The sequence below is a fragment of the Sus scrofa genome, chromosome 13 (assembly GCF_054392235.1).
Source record: "Sus scrofa isolate SSC_HxYL_T2T_F1_AM1 chromosome 13, Sscrofa_HxYL_maternal_Yorkshire_Landrace_v2.0, whole genome shotgun sequence".
Lineage (NCBI taxonomy): Eukaryota > Metazoa > Chordata > Mammalia > Artiodactyla > Suidae > Sus > Sus scrofa.
In genome coordinates this window covers 111,097,639-111,124,374 of record NC_139395.1, presented here as the reverse complement: position 1 = coordinate 111,124,374, position 26,736 = coordinate 111,097,639, and the positions used below count along the sequence as shown (strand labels likewise).

Sequence of the window (26,736 nt, the reverse complement as noted above, 5' to 3'; positions counted from 1 at the left end):
GGCCACACCCATGATATATGGAAGTTCCCAGGCTAGGGGTTGAATCGGAGCAGCAGCTGCCTGCCTACACCATGACACAGCAACATGGGATCCAAGCTGCGTCTGTGACCTACAGCAGCCCACTGCTCGAGGCCAGGGATGGAACCCACATCCTCATGGATACTATTCGGGTTCTTAACCTGCTGAGCCACGATGGGAACTCCAGGTAATTATATATTTTTGTGTGTGTGCCATGATTTGAAAAAGTTTGGGAAGCTCTTCTTGAACCTATACCACTTAAAAGGTGGACTCACAGATGATATTCCTAGTAGCTTTTGACCACATCCACTAATTTTCTATATGCAGTACCTCAAAGGAAATGATATAGTCTCAATTTCTAATCTTAACTTTGTTTGGTTTCTACTTCTAAATTTAAGATGAATATTGCAAATAATATTTGCTGTTTATAACTTTATATATAGAAAGGTATTCACCAGGAGTTCATCTTCCTTTTCTATGCAGTTGGATGTTTGGGGAGGTCACATCCAAGAACCTGGAAGGAAGGCAGGGGCCACAGCACATTTGCATAGTGGCCCAGATCATCATTATCTTCAGTTGAGGATTATATTTCGTCATTGCTTATAGAACTTTGAAACTCTTTACTTTTCTCTAATACATTACTATCCATGTGCCATCACTGGATAAAATGGAGTGAATGGGGAGATCAGAAGAGATACTCTACAAAGCAGTTAGTGTAGTACATACATTTACTTTACTATGTTTTAACTTTTTTTTTTTCCTGTTGATTAATAACTGGACAGTAGTTTGGTGGCATGGCATTTATACCAAATGCATTTGCCTTTTTAACAGAATGACTGTTTGACAAACCATCAGTGTCTACTACTTGTTACCAGAGCTGGATCAAGTAGTTTTTTAACCTGTAATTTTTAACTTGCAGGTAAAAAGCTGTCACTAGTAGATTGCAGTGCCTGTAATAGATGGGGGAAAAACTGCCACCATTATTATAATACAGTACAGCTGAGATGGGGTGATGAACTAGAGGAATTAGCATAATATTCTTAATAGAGCATTTCTTGAATTAATAAACTGAATAATGTATAGAGCAATGAGGAAGCAAAATTTGGTTTGGATCCTGAGTTTTTCCTACAGCACTTTGTTTTTAATCCTAATAATGGTTTCTAACTTTCGGTACCATTAGGTAAATTTCTGTGCATATGTTTAAAAGACATGTACTCAGGATTCTGCGGTTTTCATTAAGGATTTACTGTACCAATACCTCACTCTTGGGAATTGTAGAGCCTTTTTCTCAGTACTCTCCTCATCACCTAGACGGCTATGTGGCACATAGAATTATGATGTGCTGGATCTGGTATAGTTAGAAAAGCCTGCTGTGAATTTTTAGCTTAAAAATATCCTATTTCCAACACCAGTAAAATAAAAGGGGTTCTGCTATAATTGGGATCCTAAGTGATTAAATTCCTGTTTTTACTTCCCTTGTGATAAGTGTTGGAACATTTTACATTTCCCTATTTCTATTTTTTTCATTTATAACTTAATGAAAATCTTGGGTTGAAATTATTTTTAGCCGTTAAAGATTTACTGGTTGACTTATTTGGTATATTATTCTAACATGGATAGAATAATTTGAAACAAGGTTTGAAGTTAACTGGAAAATGGAGATTGGATTTATACCGAAAATTTTTTTGCAAGGTCTTGCTTGTTAAGATCATTACACTTTGCTTTGTAAAATTTATGTTTTTGTTAGACTTCTTTATGAGAACCATCTGATTAAGTATATCATCTTTATTACATTATTTTACATTAACCATCATTTTAATTTCCCACACATGTAAATGCACATTTCTGTAGTAACCGATCAAATATTTGTGTGGCAGGCACAGTGCAATTATGTTACAGAGCAGAATGTCAGGCCTCTTTGCCAATATGTGCTTGCTGTGCTGTCCTGCCCACCTAGTTTCTGTTTGCAGTGTGTGTGCCAGTCACTGCTGTTTTCAGAGACACAAAGGAAGGCTATGTGTAGACATGTACATACAGAGAGAAAGCCAGTCTACAGACACATATATTTGGGCTGTAAGGGCTATCTCTTACCTCCTTGGACTCCCAAGTAAGGGGAGTCAATGAAGATTAGAAGGGTCTTTGGAGTGGTTGGTTTGATTTTCATTGAGGTGGTAGAGGTGAACTCAGTGGCCTGCATGAATTTTCATTGCATTTCTTTGGTCTTTCCTTCTTAACTGACATTCAATTTGGCTTCATATTCAAGCTTTTTTGACTTAAAAAATCACACACACACTTGTTGATAAAGCTTTAAAGCTAAAAAAGAAAGTCATCCCTAAAAGAGCATTGGACTGGAACACAAAATACCTGGTTTTAAGCCTGGTTCTGCCATCAGCTTGCAATGTGAGTTTGGGCGAGTCCTTTTCTCTCTTTAAGCCTGGTTTCCTCATTTCGCACAGAGGAGGGTGGCTTCAAAGATGGCTAAAGGCCCCTTGAAGCCCTGACATCTATCTGGTGACCTTTGGCACACACTACAGATGAAGATGAACTGACAGTTGTTTTAAGTGGGAAGCCAGGCACAGGGCTTCTAGTTTTCATTTCTCTTGGCTGAGGCTTCATTATGTGGCTGGTGCCACTCAGGTTACCCTTTGGAATGGTATGTTCTCTGCCAAGGAAGTCTTTCCAGAAAAGAAAAGAAAATGAGAGTGCATGGAAGTTTTTCTTAAGGATATAACTGTGAAATGTATTTATATATTATATTTAGCATGGCAGATGATTTGTGTATAAAAGTTGCTGTTCCAATAGCCAAGTAATAATGTTTGCATTTTTTTACTTGATTTTAATTTTCAGTCTCTTTTAAATGAGCTTGAGAAGCTTTAACTTTAGTACAGAATATTTCTAAAATCTAAGAAATATCTTTAGTAGCTAATCCTTTTTCCGTTAGTAAGAGAAAAATAGTTTGGATTGCAGTTTAAATCTTTTGGTGAAGCTATTTCTGTTAGGTATCATTCACTGCAGCTTACTTGCCAACATTTTTATGTAGATGATTTTTAACTGCCTGTTTTATATGTATATATTTATTTATATATATATATAAAACAGGCAGTTAAAAAATATATGTGTATCCTTATAATGAGAGATTAGATAAAAATTCTAATTCAGAGATGAAATGCACAAATACTTTTATTACTCTAAGCAGATAAATAATTGCAGTTCCAATTAGACAGCTTCACTCATTTATGCATATGGTAGTTCACTGGATTGATTGAACACACTATGAACAATTGAAAAAATGATCCATTTCCATCAATAACCTGATGCTCTTGGGCAAAAAAACCCACACTATTTTCCTATTAGAATACATATAATAGTAATCAAAAAGAAAATTGTTGGTATTCCATACTAACATTTTAAGATTTAGAACTTAACAGTGAAGAACATATCTGGAAATGATGGCAGAAAATAACATTTTAAGCTAAGAGTATATACTCTAAGTCTCAAAGTGATATCTACATGGGGGACCTGCTGGCCAGAAAATTAAATTACACTGTGTCCAAACAGAAATACAGAGCTCTCCCCCCTCAACACACACCTTAAAAATGGGGGGAAAAGTTTTCTCCTTTCTTACAGGTACATATGGTAGACTCTCAAGTTTTTTTAAAGTGGAATATTCATGAGGGTAGGTAGCCAATAGTGGCAGGCCTGGATAGACCTCAGCTGAGTGCCACAAGATTAGTCCCTATTAATCCATGCAGAGAACTTTCATGCATATAGTTTAATGCACGTAATGTGATTCTAGAATCAGGAAGTTCTTTAATATTTGCTTTTTGGGCAAGTTACTTCACCCAGCCTATGCTGAGTAGTAACAGCATTTTCCGCAAAGCCTGTGATTCACTTTCATGTTAATAACTCCTCAAAAACACCAAGCATCATACTGTAAAATCCTAGTGCTAATTAAACAACACGTTTGCTTTTCTGGGTATTTTACAGGTTTACTTACAAAACTGAGCATGTGTATATTTATTTTTAAAGCTCAAATATTTAAACTCTCAGAAGCTGTGCCTATAAGCAGTCAAAAGTATAAAGCAGGTTTTAATAAAATGTAGAAAAAAATGAACACTTCATTGCAGATACATTTTATTCAAAGCTAAGCTTTCATAGCAGTGTAATTCTCCCTTTCATAAATTAACCATACTGTCTCCAGTTAAAGATTGGATGTTCATCCTTTTACCATCTATCTCTCCATGCAAATGGACATAATGTTATTAGAATCCTAATAGACACCTTGGATAAATTGGTACAGGGGGCCGTTTTTGAGGCCAAGCAACACTGAATATTTAAAAGGTAATGAAAGCAAATACCTAGGAATTTTGTTGAATTACAAGTGAAATAACTCTTGCTAACATGAATGTGAAAATAGAAAAAAAAATGTAAAATTGTTTCAGCCAGTTCTCCCAAGCAAGACTTCTGTGGGAACATAGCCTACTCTTTCTGAGGCAATCCACACTGCCTCTGGATTTTATTCATTTGAAAAAATGTATCTGTACAGCCTTAAGTTACTAAATACCTGAAGGTAATGTCTCCCCCCCCCCGCCATAAACTTTCCTTTGCATAAACATGGGGTGTACAGAACAATGTAAAAATAGGTGACTCCAGTCCAAGATAAGAAAATATAATGGATTTTCTTGGTTGTGAGTTTTCAGATGTGCTCATAAGTCAGGTGCACAGTGGTAGCGACAGCAGACACCTCAGAATCCGAGGACACTAGAGGTTAAGCAGTGGGCTGCTAAGTGACTCAAAAGACTGGCTGGTAACATCGCTCTGTACCTGTATAGACCGCTGATTTACCCATGCAGCTCCTGAGGCTCATGCATTGCCTTATGATCTATAGTCCTTCTTGATGTAGGGCTTGTTGCGCAGTATGTTATCAATCTCATTTACAACATGTGATGTCATCTTTGGGAGAACCTGGGAGCATGAGATATACAAAGGATGTGGTTAGTACTTGATACTTGCTTTTTGTGCTCAATATTAAGCAAAGTCGTCTAGATTTGTATACATTTATAAGCCACCACTAGAATGCTAGTTCCCCAGCAGCCTGAAAGCTCCTTGAGGTCAGGGGCCTTGTTTTGTTCACACAGCATCTCCAGAGCCTGAAAGAGTGGCTCATAGTAGGTGCTCATAGCTACTGGTTGACAGTAAATGAAGACAGAAATATAGAATAACTAGAGCAATAGGAAAAATGAGAGCCATATGTGTAATTTTAGATTTTCTAGTGGCCACAGTAATAAAAGGGGAAAGAAGCAGGTGAAATTAATACATGTTTTACTCTACTGTATCAGAACATCATTTCAGCATGTAGTCAGTATAGAATATTAAGATGCTTTAGGAGTTACCGTCGTGGCGCAGTGGTTAACGAATCTGACTAGGCACCAGGAGGTTGTGGGTTTGGTCCCTGCCCTTGCTCAGTGGGTTGGCGTTGCCGTGAGCTGTGGTGTAGGTTGCAAACATGGCTCGGATCCCACGTTGCTGTGGCTCTGGTGTAGGCCGGTGGCTACAGCTCCAATTGGACCCCTAGCCTGGGAACCTCCATATGCCGCGGGAGCAGCCCAAGAAATTGCAAAAGACAAAAAAAAAAAAAAAAAAAGATGCTTTACATGTTTTAAAGTACTAAGTCTTTCAAATCAGGTGTACATTTGACACTAAGAGCACATCTCCATTTGGATTGGCTGCCTTATGTGCACTTAATAGCCACCTGTGAACAGCAGGGGTCCAAAGATAAGGAGAGAATCAGTTAGAATCCTTGTGAGGGATTAACAGGAATACCAGGTAGAGAGAATAGCGTGAAAAAGTGGAGTCTGTGAAATGGAGTGATAGAAGTGTAGAGTGAATGAATGAAGTGTGGGGATGGTGGGAATATGGAAAAAAGAAATTCCGGTAAAGAGTGGAAGGCCTCGAATTCCATTTTTTGGAGTTGGGGCTTAATGCTGTAGGCAGTGGGAATTTCAGAGGACTTCTCAGCTGTGAGTGACCCCATTAGACACCTAGAGGTATTTTGAAGGATGAGTTGGAAGGAGATTGAAAGGGGACACAGATGTTAGAAATTAATTGCAGTCCCAGCCAGAGACAATAAGCATTAACTAGACAGTTAGCAGTGGAGTAGAAAAGGAGAGTGACTTGGAGAGACATTTTGGAGGCTGATGGCAACTTAAAGACTGGGTGACTAGGAAGATACTGATACAGGATCCACAGAAGTCTGGAGCACAAGAAGTTTGGAGTAGGATGTGTTGAAGTGAAGGTGCCTATGGGATCTCACGTAGAAGTGACTGGTAGGAGTTCCCATCGTGGCTCAGGGGTAATGAACCTGACTAGTATCCGTGAGGACTCAGGTTTGACCTCTGGCCTTGTTCAGTGGGTTAAAGATCTGGTGTTGCCTCAAGCTGTGATGTAGGTCGAAGACGTGGCTCAGATATAGCATTGCTGTGGCTGTGGCGTAGGCCCACAGCTATGGCTCCAATTCGACCCCTAGCCAGGGAACTTACAAGTGTGGCCCTAAAAAGACAAAAAAAAAAAAAAAAAAAAAAAAAAAGAAGTGACTCGTAGGCAGCCAGAAGGGCAGCTGTGGACCTTAGTGGTAGCAAAGGACTGGAGTTGAGAGTTTAGGAGTTATCTGCATCGTCATGCTAATTGAAGCCCTAGGAAAGGGTGAGATCATCTAGGGCTAGCTAGTATTTATTGCAAGAAATAGGCCAAGGGCATGTGTTACACTAGGACAAGGAACAAAGGCAGACTTTCTTTCAGGAATAGTCTGACCCTCTGTGGAGACCGTGGTGAAATACATTCCTGATGACTGATGCTGAGGTTTGAGCCTCACCCTTCCTCTGCCTGCAGTCATGTTGGCCAGAGTGACCTTGTCTCCACTCAGTGCTCTCCTCAGAAGCCTTAGAGTTTGGTGGAATAGTGTAGGACTTCCTCACTGGTTCTGGTAACGCTTTCCTCTCCTAGAAGAGAGTTTGGTTTCCCACCAGCTCTGGAGCATCAGAGATCTAAACTACTGTGCTAAAGTGAGACTGCAGCAATGAGACCCAAATCTAGAAACTGGATTTGTTGGAAATTTTGGGTCTAAAATATAGTGGGTTAGCCATGTGAGGAAAAAACATTCTTCATTCATTACACCAATAAGAAAAGAGATCTAAACATTAGAAAAATGAAACCATAAAGTACTTGAATAAAACATGAAATATATACATGTATATATAGTGTTGCAAGACTTAAATATTCAAGAAAAGCCATAACATCCAGAATTTTATGTGAAGTTGCTGCCCATTTTTTTTTAAATGTTGGCAACTGTTTGAAAACATTTTCATCTACTAGAGATCACACAAACATCCCACGAGCTAGCAGTTTTGCAACCAAGGTGTTACCCTGAGTGCAATAATTGGGGAGTGAGGGAGGTCTGGCAAGTGTCACGGGCTGGCAGGTGTCAGGGAAGTCCTTCCAGGACTGAGTCACTTTGAGCTGGGCCTTGGGGATGGACCAGGATTTTTCCAGGCTAGGGTGGTGGACACTCCGCAGGGGGAGGACCACTATTCTGGGGATTAGGATCCCAGAGGAGGTGAGGGAGGGGTGATGAGCCCTGGATGGGAAGGGCCTGAGTGCTGAGGAGTCGGACTTCCCTGAGTAGCTGGTGGGGAACCTCACAAGGGCTTTGAGGCTGGAGGTTGGGGACCTGAGCTGCTGACGGGACTGCCTGCAGCTGTGGCTTCTTTCCTGTTTCTCCTGTCTGCTGATGCTTAGCAAAACCTCTCCAGTTTATGCTCACCTTAGGTACATTCAAAGAAGCAGCTGCCTGCCTTTGCCTATTAGAAATTTCCTTATAACTGCTGGCACTGCATGCTTTCTATCTGCTGGGAGTCCCCAGCGGCCCCAATCTAGTAGCCTAACTATATCAAGGGGCCCAGTCACAGCTGACTGAGGGCAGAACCTTTGGTGCTGGGCTGGCCAGAGGTGGGAGTAGAAAGGGAGAGGATATGATAAGCTGTCCTGGTAGCAGCTTCTTGCTAAGACAACATCCTTTTCTCTTGTGCATTGAGCATGGAAGCCTGAGCATAGAAGCCCGTCCTGCTACCAGCCAGAGCCCTGCTGGGAGGAAATGCTCTGGGGAGATGACTGACTCATTTTTCCACTGAAATGTATCTTTAGCTACCTACAGTACTCCCACAGTCCAGGAGCTGCCTCTCTCTCTCTCTTTTTTCAACCATTCCAGCAATATTAGCTCCCCCTTTGGATGTCAGTGATCACTCTATTAGCATGACAGGAATCCTCAGCTCATCCCTCTTCTTGCCAAGGCATCCAAAAGTCCAGTCTCTCTTTCCAAAGCCTACAGAATCCTACTTTACCTACAAAGCCACCATCCTTGCTAGTCCAGCCAACACCTGTTACCTGGACAATCCATCCTTGCCTTTTCATTCTGCTTTTCACACAGCAGTGAGAGCAATCTTTAAAAATTAAAATAACAGCATGTCCCTCCTCTTAAAACCCTCCAAAGAATTTGCTACATGTAGAACAAAACTCATGACTCCTCTGGAGTCCTGTGTGATCTGTCCCCTGCCTGCGCCCTTCGCCTCTTTTGCTCACTGCATGTTGGCCACATTAGCCTCAGGCTGGTGCTTCCTAGAACAAGCCAAGTGCCTCCCCACCTCAGGGCCTTTGTACTCCTCTTCCCTGCGTCTGCTCTTTCCAGCGGTTTTCACATGCTGTGTCCTCCACTTCCGGTTTCAGAACACACATATCCCAGAAGGGCCTTGGGCAAGGATATTACCTAAAAGCAGGCTCACTCATTTCCCAGTTAGGCTGTATTGCAACACTATATTTACTTAATAGACCTTCTCACTTGAAGTGATTTTATATGTTTATATATTATGTGCCTCTCCTACTGTAATGTAAGCTCCTTGAAGGTTGGGTATCTTTCTGGTTCCCTGTGCTGTCCCAGGTGTTGGGTAGAGTAAGCTCTCAAAGATCTGCTGAATGAACTAGGAGACAGATTGCTTAATTCAGTCTTCCTCAGGCAGTCCCTGAGCTGTTGAGAGCAGTGTCCTGTGCTTATCTCAGAATTCTCTGTGCCTAGTGTGGTGCCAGATATAGAATAAGTACTCAATACATAGAATTGGGATTGAAATCACTGGATTACATTTCAGCTCTTTTGTTTATAGACAGTTCCCCTATTTCCTCCTCATTGTGTGGTTTTTAATCTGTTCCCAGAGCATAAGTGAAAATAAGAGAAGGTGGGGGCAGCTTTCATAAGAGGGAGCATTCCCCAGGCAGGGAACCCCACAGTCCAGGAGGAGTTGGGGGGTTGGAGGGGTTCCAGGAGCACAGAGGTAGTGATGCTTACCCTGCTGCATAGACCTAAGAAAAGTGATGGAGGGGGAGGAGGTCTGCACCATTTATCTCCCAGCATATCCTGGGCTGTTCTTCAAAAAGGATTTTTAAATGTTTTAAGTTTAATCAAATTTATCTCCACCTCCATCTACTTCCTTCTGGGAGAGGTAACAGACTAAGTGCTCATCTTGGGGACAGATGGTTGGGTGAGAAGCTGTGAGACAGTTCTGTTACCTAAAGAGCAAGAGGAAAACATGCCACCTTACCTGTTTGGATGGGTAATAGCTATGGCAAGAGACATGGGTGTGCTCATTCCTGGGGCTCCTTGCTGGGCTGAGAGTGCAGCAGGAAGACTTAGGACTGAGGTGTGGCCTTTGGGGGCAGGGGCTGGTCACCACAGCCACCAGTCCTCAACCCTCTCCTCAGATCTCCCAGGAACATCTCCCTCCTTGCTGTACTTAGCTGCAGGCTCTAACCAGGCCTAGCGGTGCCTGAAGGGGAGGGAATAGGAGTGGGCACTCCTGAAATTGCTATTAGGGAAATGTGATCCTGTGATTTTTTTTTTTTTTTTTTTTTTTTTTGTCTTTTTGCTATTTCTTTGGGCCGCTCCCGTGGCATATGGAGGTTCCCAGGCTAGGGGTCCAATTGGAGCTGTAGCCGCTGGCCAATGACAGTGCCACAGCAACTCGGGATCTGAGCCACATCTGCAACCTACACCACAGCTCACGGCAACGCCGGATCATTAACCCACTGAGCAAGGGCAGGGACCAAACCCGCAACCTCCTGGTGCCTAGTCAGATTCGTTAACCACTGCGCCACGACGGGAATTCCGATCCTGTGATTTTTAAGCCCATTTTTCTAAAATGTGGCAATTCATTCATTCAATAGGTATTTCTTGAGTGTTGACTAAGAGTCATAGGGTAGTAGGAACTGGAAAATCAGTGGAGAAGCAAGAAAGACACAGGTCTCTGACCTTGGGGAGCTTATAGTCCAGCCAGAAAGACAGGCAATTATACTACCTTATTGTAAGTGCTGTAATGGGGAGAAGGATAGTGGCTTCTAGGAGAGCAGAAAGGAGGGGCCTGGCACACTGTAGACTGGCGATAAGTGTGGATGATGTATGAATATTGTCCTATGGCAACTACATTTCAAGCAGATTATCAGGCAGGCTTTTATGATTAGACCCCGGGACTCAGTTGCTAGGTGTAACATTGTTTGTGTCTTAGAATACACTGTCTCACAGACACAAACCATCCTGAGAAATGAGTGTGGAGAACATGGCCTGATATTAAGAAAAGGACACCCCTGGATCCATGTTTGGTTAAAGTTCTCTTGCTTCTTGTGTCTCTGTCCCCATTTTCCCTCTACCCCCTTCTAGGAACAGGTAGCCTGTTCACCACATTAGGGACTTTCCTGCAATTCAGAAGCTGTGACCTGATAAAGGACAGGTGGGGAGAGATGGGACACTTCCTGGGGGCATCTTCAGAGGCATCATGAAATTCCCTGGAGTTGGTTGGAAGAGCTGCAGTACTTGCCTGAATGGCACCGAGGTTTTCAATGAGTTGTTCAGGAGTGGATGATCCCAGGAGCACGGAACTTACACCCTCATTTCTCAGGCACCATGCTGGGAAGAAAGAGCACTGGTCAGGAAGTCAAAGCACTTATGATTATTTTTTTTTGTTTTCTCTTTTCTTTTCCTTTTTCGGCCACACCCACAGCATGCAGAAGTTCCACAGGATCAAAGCCACACCACAGCCGTGACAATGCCAGATCCTTAACCTGCTGAGCTACTAGTGAACTCCTCTCCTGGACTTTGGATTTCTTAATATCCTTTTCCTCTTTATCAAGAAAACATAACCAGTTTCTCCCATTCTAAAATAAGTTTCCTCTGACCCTCCATACCTGTGTAGCCCCACCATCTTCTCTCTCTTGCTCTCTTTTTTCTTTTTTTTTTTTTTTTTTTTTTTGGGTTTTTGTTTTTTTAGGCTGCACCGGAGGCATATGGAAGTTCCCAGGCTAGGGGTCGAATTGGAGCTACACCTGCCAGCCACAGCCACAGCCACAGAAACACGGGATCTGAGCTGTGTCTGTGACCTATAACATAGCTCACGGCGAAGTGGGATCCCCAACCCACTGAGTGAGGCCAGGGATCAAACCAAATCCTCATGGATACCAGTCGGAATTGTTTCTACTGCACCACAACAGGAACTCCCCATCTTCTCTTCTTAAACTTCTAAAAGGTCAGTTGAGACTCCCTGCATTCCCCTCACATCCCAGGCCCTTTGTCACCATGTCAGAAGCCAAGGTCCCCAGGAACCTCCCTGGGGTTAGGTAGACTTTTCTGTTGGTAGCTGCCTGTAACTAGACATTTCTCAGGCCCATGGATGTAGTCTTACTGGATGTCCCTGTTGGGTGCCCCACAGGTACTGCCAACTTCTTGGTACTTATTAAACCTGTCCTTCTTATTTCCTAATCTCATTTGGTGGTATCACCAGCAACTTGGCCTCCTAATCCAGGAACCTGGGTGTTATCCTTAGGCACTGTCCTTTTCTTTCTTTTTAAAGTTTTTTTTTATTATAGTTGATTTACGATGTTCTGTCAATTTCTGCTGTACAGCAAAGTGACCCAGTCATACATATATATGCACATTCTTTTTCTCACATTATCCTCCATCAGGTTCCATCACAAGTGTTTGGCTATGGTTCCCTGTGCTATACAGCAGAATCTCATTGCTTATCAATCCCACATTCCCTTTTAATCGTCAAATCTAGTTGATCGTCCCTCCTAAATACTTCTTTAATCCAGTAGTTCTCAAATTTTAGCATGCATCAGAATCACCTGGAGGGCTTGGGAAACACTGCTTATTTGGTGCTTCACCCTGAGTTTCTGACCCAGAAAGTCTGGAGTGGAGTCTGAGGATTTGCATTTCTGACAAACTCCCAGGTGATGCTGATGTCTGGTACAAGGACTGTACTTTTTAAACAGCTTTAAGTGTATAATTCAGTAATTTTTAATAAATGTATCAAGTGTACAACTAACTATTTATTTATTTATTTATTTGCTATTTCTTGGGCCGCTCCTGTGGCATATGGAGGTTCCCAGGCTGGGGGTCCAATCGGAGCTGTAGCCACTGGCCTATTCTAGAGCCACAGAACGCGGGATCCAAGCCACGTCTGCAGCCTACACCACAGCTCACGGCAACGCTGGATCGTCAACCCACTGAGCAAGGGCAGGGACCGTATCCGCAACCTTGTGGTTCCTAGTCGGATTTGTTAACCACTGTGCCACGACAGGAACTCCACAACTAACACTTTAAAATTCAGTTTTTGGACTGGGGATTTGGGATTGGCCTGTACACAATGGTATATGGAATGACTGGCCAATGGGGCCCTGTAGTATAGCACAGGGAACTCTACACAATATACTGTGATAATCTATGTGGGAAAAGGATCTGAAAAAGAGTGGATGTGTGTATATGTATAACTGAATCACTTTGTTGTACAGCAGAAACGATCACAACACTTAACTACAGTAAAACTAAAAAATGAAAAAAAAAATTCAGGTTTTAGAACATTTCCATCATCTCAATAAGAAAGATCCTTCGTGCCCATTTACAGTTAATCCCATTTCTATCCCCAACCCTAGGAAACCACTCATCTATTCTGTGCCCCTATGGGTTTATTATTTCTGGACATATCATCTAAATGGAATCATAGAGTATGTCTTTTGTGTCTGACTTTCACTTTTAGCATAATGTTTGTGAGGTTCATCCATGTTATAGCACAGGCCAGTATATCGTTTCTTTTATTGCTGAGTAGTATTCCAGTGTGTGGCTGCGGGGACCACACTTGGAGAATCCCTGCTCTGGCTCAACTGTAAACTGCCAACATCCAGTCCCTTATCACCTCTCATGCAAAACATGACAAGCCTATGTCTTGTTTGGATATTCCTTGCCTCCCCCCTACACATCCACTGTAGCTTCTCCAAATAGAAATCTGTTCAAGTCACTTGCCTGCTAAACATTCTTAAACATGTGCCTCATGGAATCCTTGTCCTATGACATGAAGGACTCACCTCTCACCCTGACAGACCTTACTAGAAAGCCCTCCTCTCCAGCTTCCCGTTTCCTCACTGCCTGCCTTGAACTTTGTGCTTCAGCAGCATTGTTTGTAAATTCTCTCCATTCCCAAATGTCATGCTATGTTTCTCCTTGAGCCTTTGGCTCAGGCTGTCCCCTTAGCCTGGAATGTCCCTGTGCCTCCTCCCTTCCTTTGCCTCACTAATATCTCCTCATCATTTGGGATTCCTCATGGGCACTACCTTCCCTGAATCCCAGGCTGGGTTGGAAGCTCCCACGTTTTACTTCCACACCCCCCTTGCCCTGTACCCATCTCAGTTATTTTACTATAACACTGTATTAAAATTTTTCTGTTAATTTCTTTACTCGCCCACCAGGCTGTGAGATGTGTGTTATCCGCAGTTGAATGCTTAGCACCCGGCCCAACACCTGCACATAGTAGGTATTTATTAGGTGTTTGTTGCATAAATAGAGGCATGAATGATTGATGGATGTCCCTGAACACCTCTTCTGCCTCCCATTTGCTCAGGCCCTGCTGTCAACTGATACTCTTAAGCTGTTACCATGTGTAGACCTTTTAAGACAATCACTAAATCTTTCCACATGGGCAAGATAATACTCTATGAAGAAAACAAGCCAAGAGATCTTTTTTTTTCTTTTTTTTTGGCTGCATTATTTTCTGCTTTGCACTTAGAACTCTTTTTTGGCACAGTGGAAGTTCTAAGGGCAGAGCAGGGCACTGGAAAAATTATTGCCTGCAAACTACCTGATGTCAGCAACAGCTGATTCCCTGGCTGTTGGGTGTAGGAGAACCCATTCGAGCCGGGCCAAGGCCAGAGGTAATGTAGATGATTAAAGATAATTAGCATTTAATCAAGTGTCACCCACAGGCACATCCAGAGTGCCTCTTTATGAGCAAGGTGAAAATACTGGCTCCTGTGCCGGCATGTGACGTGGGAACCAGCCCACAGATGGGTTCAAGTAGTTTGTTTTCCACCAGAGGATCTTCCCGCCTCCCCACCCATGCTTCTAGCAGATCAAAAGTAATATGCCTGGAAATAATTTCCCTCTTGGTTTGAGAGTTCTGTGGTTTAAAACAAAACTACTTGTTTACAAAAAATAGAAAAATGACAGGCAAGAAAGACATCTCGGGGCACAGAGGGAGTAAAAGGAGAAACAAAGCATGTTTTAGTTTGAACTCAGACTCTGTAAAGAGGATCTTTAATGTGCCTCTAACTTCCAGTGAAAGTCTCAATGTTGCAAAGATTTTCTCTTTAGAAAGACAGTGTTCTGTCTCTTTGAGAGCTAAATTCAATACTCGCTTTCATGTTAATACCTAAAAACCATATTTATGGCTTGTTTCAAGAATATGTGTTTCTCCTCGTGCCTGTTACTCTGACCATATGCCATGGCTAGGAGTTCACCGAGTTTCAGCCTAGGGTGTCTAATACTTTGCAAAAACATCATCATCTTCATCATCTTTTTACCAGTTTACTGGTAAAGCTCTTTGTTTTACATACATAATTTCGTTTTACTCAACAAGTTTGTAAGATATATATTATTATAACCATTTTTCAGATATCAGGTTAAATAACTTGCTGACGGTCAAAGAGCTAATACCTTTTTCTGTGCTCATTAAAGCATAGGGATGCTAATAATCACATTAAATATAATCTTTGATTTTTTTTTTTTTGGAAGAAAGGATTAATGCAACAGTCACACATATACTTAGGTAAATGGTATTTACCCTGAAACCACCTCCCATTTCCATCTTTCTGTGACTATTAACTCCAACTACCATTGACTACAACTACCATCTTCCTGACTTCTAACCTCAGAAGGGTCAAGCATCTAAGAAATACTCTGTTTTATTTGCATAGAACTTATCTTGAGCTCTTTGTCTCATTGCCTCACTATATCTAATTTGTCCCAATTCCTCCTATTTCTTAATCCTTAGGAGTTTTTGTCTAGAATCTATACCCATTTTATTTTCTCATTGCTATTACATGAATTCTTTTCAGTCTCTTTTTCATTTGTGAAGTGGCAATAATAATGGCAAAATTCCATTAACATCCAGAAGATAGGGCTAGTACTAGGAGACACCTCATGGGATTGTTCTGATTAAGGAGACAAGACAATGAGCATAAAGAGCTTATCAAAGAGCCTGGTGGATACCCCCCAGCAAGGGAACTAAAAGTCTAAATGCTTTTTTGTCTAATCGCTGGTCTCTAGCCACATGTGGCTACTGAACATGGGACATGTTGAGCCTGAATTGACACCTGGATTTTGAAGACTTAGCATGAAAAAAAAGTGTGAAATGTCTCAACAACTTTTTATATTTATTTCTTGTTAAAAGTATAATATTTTGGCTATATTGGATTAAATAAAATCCATTATTAAAACTAATTTCAGCCATTTCCTTTTTAGTTTTTTAATATGGCACTGGAAATCTAAAATTAAATACATAGTGCACATCACATTTCTATGGGATGGTACTGGTGCAATGTGGTTTTCAAGTGTTACCAGTGACCATGACCTTTTATTGACTCCACATTGTCAGAAGAGCCATCTTCATGGCCTTGGAAGAATCGGGGTGACACTGGTGACACTGTTCCTCCAGGAGAGGCTTTCCTTGAGGTGATAGCCTTCACCACTGTTGCAGCCCTGCTCCTCAGCCTCTCACCAACCCCACCTTGGCTTCAACTGGGATAGAAAACTAACTGGCTGTTGCTGCACAGTTCAGGGGCATTCACCCCTGATGCTGGGGGAATGCATTTTCCCTAATGTGTTCTTGCTTAGACTGTGTTATAAGGGAAAGGAGAAGGAAGGAAGTAAATTGTTTCAGCATGTGGAACATTCTGAGGAACTCTGAAAATCTCATTTTAGGTAGTATTGACTGAGAGTTAATGCTTCAGAGATCGTCTGCCCCTGCAGAAGATATTTTATCATAAGAGGGATGTGGACCAACAATAGGAAACCACTGCATTTTCTGTAACCCAGCAGAGCTTCCCCTCATCAGTGATTTTCTTACCAACAGCTAGCTGGGGTAGCGTGCATCCTAGACGCTCTGCAATTGGGAGAAGGTCTTTCAGCTTGTTTTGCTGTTTTCTCCCTTCTTCACTTATAATCCTTTCCTTCAACCACTGGTAGCACTAGAGATAAGAAGAATATTTAAATGTTAAATGTCTGGTAAGGATTTGATCCAAAGATTGTTAATTTAATAAAATACAGGAGCCTTGTGCCTGAAATTTGGCTCTGACCTTTCTGTTTGCTGGTGACAAGGATGCCTAGGCCTTTGTACAAAGAATTAGGTTCCCTGCAGTCTTGCTCCTTGTTCATTGGTTCAAAATAGACTGATTTTGACTAGAACTCACCATTCAAATTCATCAATAGGCAAAAAAGTTGTTAAAATTGGGACATATAATCAATGATATCTTACCTGGAATTGATGTTTCTTATTTTGATAGCCTTTAGAATGTAGAAAAAAAGAGGCATTTATATTGAACCAAGGTCTATTATGTTTCCTTATGGGGAGAAAGCTGGGCACCAAGCTTTCTTTTCAAAAAAAAGCCGTGATCTTAAAATTCTTGTTATAACAATTTACTCCTAGTCTCTCCCGTATTCTTATAATGGGGCTTTATTATTAGCTTTCTCAGCTCTTTCCTAAAAGCAAATGTGAATGGTATGACTGATAGGTACTGAGTACATTTTAAAAATTTTAAAGTGGATAAAGACTTTCCCAAACATGTGTTAACTTTTGTATAATGTTTGGAACTTAAAAAGGCAAGGGGACTTAAAAAGGTAAACGGGAAACTTCTTTAAAACCTATGAGAAGAGACTGATTCAGATGGAGACTATAAAGTGAGCCTAATTTCCTAAATATGAGGAGAAAAAAATTTGTTAAACTTCTCAATGCCCTACTTTCCAGAAGGTTCTGCTCCTACTATGAAATGAGGAACAACAGACTCTTATGTACAAAGCTAGCTCTAAGCAACACCCAAAAAAGAATATTTGTAAAAATCTGTTAGTCTCTTTTAGTGACAGTAATGAAAACCATCCCCTTGTGTGGCAATGTGGACTTTCTCCATTGCGTGTGTTTGCGACATAATTGCCACCACAGACCTTTACCTTCCCAAAGGCAGTGGAAAGCTGGGCAATTGTCACAGAACCTCCACCCACATGATTTCAATAGGCTTCTGGCTTTTTTTTTTTTTTTTTTAAGTATTTTTTCATATCCTAAGACAGCATTTCCAAAGAAAAGGGTAACCACATTATGTTTTATTATGATTTTTGGAATGATTTCACAGATGTGAAAAGAAAGGGCGAGCTGCCCTAGTTCTATTTGCCTCCTAGATCTCAGAGGCTTATAGTTTGGCTCCTTGAGTGAAGTTCGCTTAGAGATATGACCGAGAGCTTTCTCAGCCTCAGCTCGTGGGGGACCTCAGCTTCTTCCAGGAGGAAGTGTGGCTTGGAGCATCCTTCCATAGACACCCAGTGGTGCCGGCAGTGATGAGGTGGACAGTTGAAGGCAATGAACACTAAGATGGGAGTCCAGCAGCCTTCTCAGTCAGCATGCTGGGTATATCAGAGAGCCCCTGAACTTACTTTTATTGTCCTCAAGGGCAAAAACATCACCAATCCTTGCTTTAGTTTCATATCACCTTTCAGGGAACCAGTATCTCTAAATGTTGTTAAAATGAAAAAAACAAAACAAACCAAAAAAACAAAAACAAAAACAAAAAACAAAACCAGCAGCCAAAATGTCTCTTGAACACTTGCTTTTTATTAGGAGAGTTCCTGAGGTTTCAACATATACAGACACATAAAGGATGATTGATTGATCAATCTTTTAAAAATTTTTTTTTTTTGTCTTTTTAGGGCTGCACCCACGGCGTACAGAAGTCCCCAGGCAAGGGGTCAAATCGGAGCTGTACCTGCCAGCCTATGCCACAGCCACAGCAATGCCAGATCCGAACCACAACTGCGAACTACACTACAGCTTGAGGCAACACCAGATCCTTAACCCACTGAGCAAGGCCAGGGATCAAACTCAAGTTCTCATGGATACTAGCTCTATTTGTTACCACTGAGGCACTATGGGAACTCCTTATTTTTTGGCTGCACCCACAGCATGTAAAAGTCTTTAGGCTAGGGATCAAATCCATGCCATGGCTGTAACCAGAGCCACAGCAGTAACAATGCAGGATTCTTAAAACACTGAGGCATGAGGGAAATGCCATTTTTTGAAATCTTATTATCCGCAATGCATTTTTATTCTTAGGATCAAGTTACAAGTTAGATAAGAGTGTGTACAGTGTGTGTGTACATGTGTAATGCACCCCCTCCCACACACGCACAAACCACATTGAGAAGAAGATTTCTAAAAGTAACAAATGCCAAACATTCATTTATTGACTCTCTCTCTCCCCACCCTCAACACAAATGTCACTGTTGCTCTAACCAGTGGAAAGTATAAGCAGGTTAGAGTTTTTAAAAAGTAGATGGATAGTATTTATACTGCTTTCCTCATACCAAATGAAACAATTGTGTTTAGGAAATAAACAACTTGTAATTACTTTACAAGTGAGAAAATGTTAGCATAGGGAGAAATGAGACTTAACTAAAATATTAATTAAATATGGAAGTAAAATAGTGTTTTTTGTAAGAAGGTTGGTGGTGGGTGTGGGTGTGCACAATCATAAACCCAGCTTGTTGATTGTGGGTAGCAATCTGTTAATCAAAAGATAAAATTTCATCTTCCCCTATTATATTGCTTACCCTATTGCTGCAGTGATTTGACTACATGTTGACCATTCTTTCTAACTAAGTGGAAGGCAGGGATGGCTTCTTGTCTATCTCAACATCTCCAGTCTTGACACAGTGGTTGGCAGATACCAGGAGCTCAGTCAATATGGCAGTGAGGAAGGGATCTGAGAAAGCAGGACTCCACAGGGTAAAGATCGATTGCTTCAATTTTTCAGATTGAGCATAGACACTTCCTTGATACAGTAGGACTTGGCTGGTGGTTCTTGTGGATTCCAGGTAGTTTCATAATGCACCCCACAAAAGAGCAGCCAAGTCTTCACTATTAAAGTGGAAATATCTAGGTAAAATTCTGGAGCTAAAAAATTTTCTCCTGAAATCATACCATAATGTGCAACATCCTTATTGTTTTAATGTGAAGTCCTGGAGTACTTGGTCTGCCCCTCTCCTCCCACTTTGATCACCTAAGCTTGCATGTTTCTTATTTTCTTTTGACAGAAGGGTATGTATTTTTATGATTCTTCTCTAAGGTATTTTCCCAGCAGTAGAGAAGAGCTACCCATAACTTTTACTGCACTTTTCATTTCTATTTAATTTTTTTATTTAAAAGCTACTCACAGAGTTCTTTTGTGGTGCAATGGGTTAAGGACCTGGCATTGTTACCTCAGTGGCTCAGGTGGCTGCAGTGGCTTGGGTTCAGTCTCTGACCCCGGAATTTCCATATGCTGTGGGTGCAGCCAAAAAAAGAAAAAAAAAAAAAAAAAAGCTGCTCACTTGGTCTCTTGATCAGACCTTGTTGATCCTCAGCAAGATCAACAGATAAGGCTCTGTGATTAGTTACATGTGTAAGTTTCAGTTTCTGTCCTAAAGATATTTTTGAATCATTTCCTGGTAACCTGAGAAGTGTTTTGTAGCTGCGGTGCTCAGTGATTTCCTCAGAAACCATGTTTTACTGCCTCCTTGTAGGAAATTCTTCAATGTCAGTGGGTGACTGAGCTGATCACAGCACCTTATCTGTTGAGCCGCTCTCATTGGTCTAACTGGTTGGCACATAACCCAAGCTTGGCCATTCTTCTTTGGACTGAAGCTGATAAGAAAAAGATGTTTTTTCTCTCAAGTTACATGCCTTTAAGGATGTAAGCCTGCAGTCACCAGTGTTCCTGCTCCTGGCCTCATGCAGAGGACCCATTTGCAGTAGAAGAAAATATACTCATGTGCAGTAGAGGAGATGGAGAGTCCTGACAATGTGTAGATCTATGGATGGAATCACCTCCAAAGCCACCCTACTCCCATCTTTCCCAGGGATCATCTGTTTATGCATTCCCTTCTTTGATTAAATTAAGTTGAATTGAGTTCTATCATTTGCAACCAGAGGATTCTAAGACTGTGAGAAGTGTTTATGGAATGACAAAGGAAGGTGCAAATAATTAAAAACGAGTGAGGACAGGCTTCACAGAGTGAAGACAAGCTTCATCTTTAGAGATAAGAGCTTCTTTCTGGGGGATAAAAAAAAGAGTACAGTGAACTTGGCTGGAAAATGAAGTAATATGACTTGGGGAGTCAAGAATGGGAAAGTGGACTCAAGATCTCAAGAGTATTTCCTTTCATACTTTCCGTGAGTTTTTAGGTTTTATCCTATAATCAGTGATTGGGCAGTTATTAAAGGGTTTTAAGCAGGGTTATGATATAGTCAGATTATTCTTTTAGAAAGATAATTGGTCACAGTGTGGTGGGTAGTTCAAAAAAGGGGGAAAGAAATCAGAGTCCAGACAGGAAGTTACTGCAGCAAACCAGATAAGAAATGATGACAATCTTAACAAGAGCGGTGCAAGAGATGGTCTACAGAGGGTCGTGGACTGGAGGAATTGGTGCCACGCTGGACAAGAGGGAGGAGAAGAGGCTGTTTGAGATAACACCTTAGCTTCTGGCTGGGATGACCATATGGATGGGTGGAGGCACTGTTAACCAAGAAGGAAGAGCAGGTTCTGGGGAGTAAGGACAGTGACAGATGTCCATGAAACAGCCAAGTGGAGATGTCTAATAGACATGAAGAAGTAGCGTTTATCTCAGCAGTGAAGTCAGCTGATGATACCATTTAGAAGTCATTATAAAAGTAGTGGGCCAGATGTAGCCTCCCAGAAACCCCCTGTGTAATTTCTTTCTAAAAGATAGGTATTTTTCACACTGGGTTAATTTATCCTTCAAATATAGTTCAGTATTTACAACAAAAACAACATATTGGCATTTTTATTTTATTGGTGTAACTTCAAACAGCCAGTGTGAAACCATTTATTCTATTTTGAGGGGAGATGAAAATTGCCAAGCTATTTATCTACTTGCCTAGCTTTTTAATTTTAAAAAATTCAATGAATTTTATTATATTTTATAGTTGTACAGCCATCATCACAACCTAATTATACATTTCCATCCCAAACGCCCAGCCCATCCTGCCCCACAGTCTGTCTCCTTGGGTAACCCTAAGTTTTTCAGTCTTAGCTTTTTATTCTTTTTTTTAATTTGTTTTTGTTTTTTATTTTGCTTTTTTTTTAGGGCTGCACCCATGGCATATGGAGGTTCCCGGCTAGGGGCCTCATTGGAGCTGCAGCTGCCAGCCTACACCACAGCTACAGCAACTCCAGATCTGAGCCCAGTCTGCGACCTATACACAGCTCACGGCAACATCGTATTCTTAACCCACTGAGCGAGGCCAGGGATTGAACCCACAACCTCATGGTTATGAGTTGGATTTCTTTCCACTGTGCCACAACGGGAACTTCTTTAGCTTTTTATTCTTTAAAAAATGTTTTTACTATTAGAATTCTCATTTACTCTTCATGTTGATATACATGGATATAATTTTATTATTTTTTGCTCCTGTTACTCTGCTCAAGTGGCTTTTCTAAGTGCACATATATTAGTCTGGAAAACACTCAGGCTGATGATTTAAGAAGCCTTGAGAGTCTGTGGAGCTCTAAAGATAGGGGTGTGCTTTGTGATTGGCTGCTTTCACCTGTTGAGAATCCTTAGTGTTTATTGTTAAAGATGTTTCAATAGATACTGAAAAATCAACAACAGAAACATTTTCTGAGTTGCTTTTGGGCCTAGCCACCTTAAATATTTTGCATCCCTCCCCCTTTTGTTAGTTTTTTTTTTTTTTTTTTTTTTTAGCTGTTTGTAAGCTTTTATCAAACAGTGATAGAGGTGAGCCAATCATACACTTCAAATACAGTGTAGCTCCTTCTTTAAAAACTTGGGTTTGAAGGGAATCAAAAATATATTTGGGGAGATAAACGGAGAGCCAGGAGACCTGGATGCTACTACTAAATTGCTCTAATATGAGTTTATATTCTTGGATTGTTATCTAATCTCTTTGTGCTCTGTTTCTGCATCTGGAAAAGGTTTACCCTCTTATAAGCATAGTCTGAGAACAAATACTCGGCATGTATGGAAATACTTTTAAGTTTTTCAGACAGTCTCTCAAAAAATGTAAGTCAACATGCTTAGCAATAATTGATTAAAAACCGTCTGTATCCATTTATCTTGGTGATAATAAAAGGAGATGAATAAAATCACTTAGGCTGATTCTGGGCACATAGTATATGCTCAGTAAAATCACAATTTTAAAAGCTTTTTTTTTCTTCTTCTTCACTCTCTTCTTGCCTTCCTCCTTTTATAACTTCTTTCCTAAGATTCTTTTAGTTTTTTTCTTTGCTGACTTACTCAATTTTTCAGAAGCAAGACCAAATTTAATATTCTAGGATAACTCGTGTGATAATAAGCTAGAAACAGTACCATGTCACCATGTTTTAGGAAATATTTATATTGCTTTATTTTAGAGGATAAACAAGCTAATAGGTCAACTGTTGCAGGCAGAAAGAAAAGCCATAGACCTAGAAGCTTGAGAAGGTTCCAACTGGGGAAGCACTCAGTGGTTCCAACCACACTGATTAAACGGTTAGTAGTTCCAGCTTAACTTGCCCTCGTGCTGATCTTGTGCTGATGGAGACAAGAGGCTGTGTCAGAAGAATGTTTCTGCTTCCTTTTAGGGGTCTTTGGCACATGTGAATTTTAAAAATGCCTATGTTCTCTCGCTTGACATTACAGAGTAGTTTGTGATTCTAATGTTATTACACATTCTCTCAAGTTTTAAAAACTAGACTTATTGTTATTAAGAAGAAGAGGTGTTTGGCGTACTCTCCAATAAATTAATCATTAAGATGTTCTGATGGAGATAATTTTGTGTCAATGATCTTGAATATCTTTATACTTCAGAGAAGAATTTAAGCCACAAGACTCAGTGGTCAGAGTTGATCTCTGTGAATGCCAGCCTTGAGTCCCAGTAACAGAGGCTTGGCTTTGAATTTGCTTCCCAAGCCCTCCCTCCTTATTCCCCACCCCACACATTAAAAAACAAAACAAAACAAAACAAAAACCCTCAACTGACCTCAAACCTACTCTGCCATGACCAGTTTGTCACATACAGATTTAAACTTCTATGGCTTAAATTTTGCTTTTTTAAGAAAAGTAAAGTTAGTTCCTCTTATACAGAAAAGGGATTTTACATTATGTCAGATTTGAAGGAGGAATGAAATGCCTTCTTTGACGTAAAAATAAGTAAGTGTAGGAATTCGAGTCCTGCAAATCCAACCAGGTCATTGGGCATTTCCCCTATCCCTTAAAGGAGGAGAACTTTCTGTGCTGGCAGATTATGAAGGGCTGACTGATGTCTGACCAGAAGCAGAGACCTCCGGAGGGCTCGGGGAGCCTGCCAGAAGACACGGGCGAGGCCAAGGCCACACTCAGCCTGAGCCAGGAAGCCACAGGCTGCTGCTGAGCTAATCTGTTCAATCTCCTTTCTTCCCTGCTCCCATCCCTAGACTCCTTCCTAGAGGTGGAGGAAAATACCTTCAATGAAGCCCTGGAACTTTCAGGCACGCCGTTTCCATATTTTCCTGAGATGATTCCACAGGCCAGTGGAGACCATGTCATTGCTCCAACTCCTACGAAAGAAAAAAAATTTTTAGAAGTTACTTCTGCAAAGTGGGATTAAAAGTGTGGGGTGTTTAGATAAGACTTGGTTGTGGGAAAAAGCTGGCCAGATATGTGAATTAATACCAGCATACCTGTTTCCATTAAAGTTTAGGTATTTACAATTTGTGCTTCATTGTTATAGACCAATCAAATATGCACTGTTGGTTATGGGGAACAAGCCTGAGAAAGTGGCTTCTCCATAAATTTTCTGATGCCCCAAATTTATGTTTATTTTTACACTAAGAGATTAATACTTGTGCTTGCACAGAGTCGAAGCACTCTGCTTATCCACTCAGTGTCTCTTGAGTGCCTGGTGCAAAGCAGGAGCACAAGGCCTACGACCCAGTGAACACACAATCAGTGAGAGCAGTAATAACCATTGCTACTGTGGTTGAAATTTTTTATCCTTCTTTTCCTTATCCAGCATTTTCCTGCTCGTGTGAACCTCCATTTTTTAGGAAGAAAGGTATCTTTGGAAACTGTTTTGATAAAATACGCCTGAAAATGTGGCTTATTTATTTTTTTCTGATGTCCACAATTCTATGGACATGTGTAGGTGTTTTTTCCCTCTCTTTGGCATTAAGTGTACATAAACAAACATGTGTACCTGGCTTGTCAGCCGTTCTTGAATTCCCCCCTCTCACTCAGTTCTAGGCACAGAGCAGGAGATAAAGGTGTATAAATCCATTATTTTTTGGAAAGGCAGTCATAATCCACTCAGAGATACATTCTTGGCTAGAGAAAGCACCCTATGAAAAATGGGTTTATTCACTGTTTCTTCCCTTAATTCTACAGCATTTTTTGAACACCTACTGAGTACTGCTTGTACACCAATCACAATGTACAGTTCCGCCTGGCCTTCATGAGTGATACTCTATAGATTGCATGCAAGCACTTTCGATGCTTCTGCAGACTCTGGAATGCATAGTGCTGATGGTCTCTATGTTAATTAAGAACATTTAGGAAAGCAATTCAGTATTTTTTTTCTGGATCATTGATTCTCCTATCATTAAAAATAATCAGCAAATTTGATTGTGAAGATTACCTATTTTATGGTAGAGCTCTGGTAGCTGAACTTCTACTTTCTCTCTCTGGAAAAGATGATACTCAGCTTGTTCACAGACTGGTGGGATCATATTGAATTGTCTGGCTACAGAGTAGGCTTCCTAGGGAGAAATAAGATTGCAACTGAATTTATACTGATGAGAAATAAGGCTGCTCTGATTTGCATGCATGAAAATTTTCATTTTTGTGAAATCAATACAAAGCAAGAAACATATAGATTGCCAAGTAAAAAGCAAAGTTATGACCATCAATTTCACGAAGAGAAATACCAAATGCAAGAAATCCTTATTATTCTCTTCCTTCCTTCCTTCCTTCCTTCCTTCCTTCCTTCCTTCCTTCCTTCCTGTCTTTCTGTCTTTCTATTTTTCTGTCTTTTAGGGCCGCACCATATGGAGGTTCCCAGGCTAGGGGTCGAATCAAAGCTGTAGCTGTCGGCTTATGCCACAGCCACAGCAACATGGGATCTGAGCCACATCTGTGACCTATACCACAGCTCACAGCAATGCTGGACCCTGAACCCACTGAACAAGGCCAAGGATCAAACCTGTATCCTCATGGATGCTAGTCAGATTTATTTTTGCTGAGCAACAATGGGAACTCCAAGAAATCCTTATTATTCTTTGGGAAGGTTTGGACTGAGTAAAGACCAGGACAAATTAGTCAGTGTGAACTATGGACTATTATAAAGAAAATGCAGTTTGAATATTTCTAGGTTTCTAAAGAAATAGAACTTAAACTAAAATATAAAAATGATCTGTAATTAGCAGTGTTAAAAACAGTACATTAATCTAATACATTAAAAAAAAAAAACAACTGGAGGAGTTTCCAAGTGGCGTAGAGGTTAAGGATCTGGTATTGTCACTGCTGTGGCTCAGGTCACTGCTGTGGCATGGGCTGGATCCCTGGCCTGGGAACTGCCACATGCTGTAGGCATGGCAAATAACCAGACCAAAAACCCCAAACAAAAAAATGCTGGAATATTGTGTTCTTATGTCTTATTAGCTGAGAAATTCACTCTACTCTCGTACTACCTTAGAGCATGCTAAAACATGATTCCCGTTAGAGACCTGTACCATCCTTGTTGTATTCTGAGCTTAAGAGACCCACCCCCATGTCCATCTCTATAATGATAGAATTGATCACAGAATTCTAGTGCCACTGTGACTGTGAAGAAAGTTTGCAAAAGATCTCGCAACTTACACATGATATCTAACAGACAAAATACTCAATGGCCATTTAAAAATAGAAATGAAATTACCATGATCTCCATGGCACTCCAGCGGGAGGTTCCCCAGTACATTGCCATTCCTTGATTTATCACATGTGTCATGGCTCGAACAATTTCTATGGAAAGTCAAATATATAACATTACATGTACTTTTCCAAGTTATATGGTCTTACCA

The 26,736-nt window shown here is 40.9% G+C and overlaps 1 protein-coding gene and 1 long non-coding RNA gene across 11 annotated transcripts in view; one reads left to right on the top strand and one right to left on the bottom strand.

Annotated features, from left to right (window-relative positions):
- On the top strand, positions 1-23,472 carry LOC146397552 (uncharacterized). 2 transcript variants are annotated; one of them, XR_014824230.1, is made up of 2 exons: positions 1-205; positions 20,204-23,472. It is a non-coding gene; the product is annotated as an uncharacterized LOC146397552 (long non-coding RNA). The 2 variants fall into 2 exon arrangements; XR_014824231.1 differs by lacking the exon at positions 20,204-23,472 and adding an exon at positions 11,115-15,880.
- KCNAB1 (potassium voltage-gated channel subfamily A regulatory beta subunit 1) overlaps positions 3,181-26,736 on the bottom strand; it is a 391,355-nt gene continuing 367,799 nt past the window's right edge. For 6 of the 9 annotated variants that reach the window (XM_021068178.2, XM_084986499.1, XM_021068181.2 and 3 more), the window contains 6 exon segments: positions 26,592-26,677; positions 25,314-25,434; positions 24,143-24,237; positions 16,506-16,626; positions 10,932-11,020; positions 3,181-4,983 (listed from right to left, as the gene is read on the bottom strand). In XM_021068178.2, coding sequence (XP_020923837.2) covers positions 4,894-4,983; positions 10,932-11,020; positions 16,506-16,626; positions 24,143-24,237; positions 25,314-25,434; positions 26,592-26,677 — 602 coding nt within the window. In that variant the 3' untranslated portion in view covers positions 3,181-4,893. 9 annotated transcript variants of the gene reach the window in all.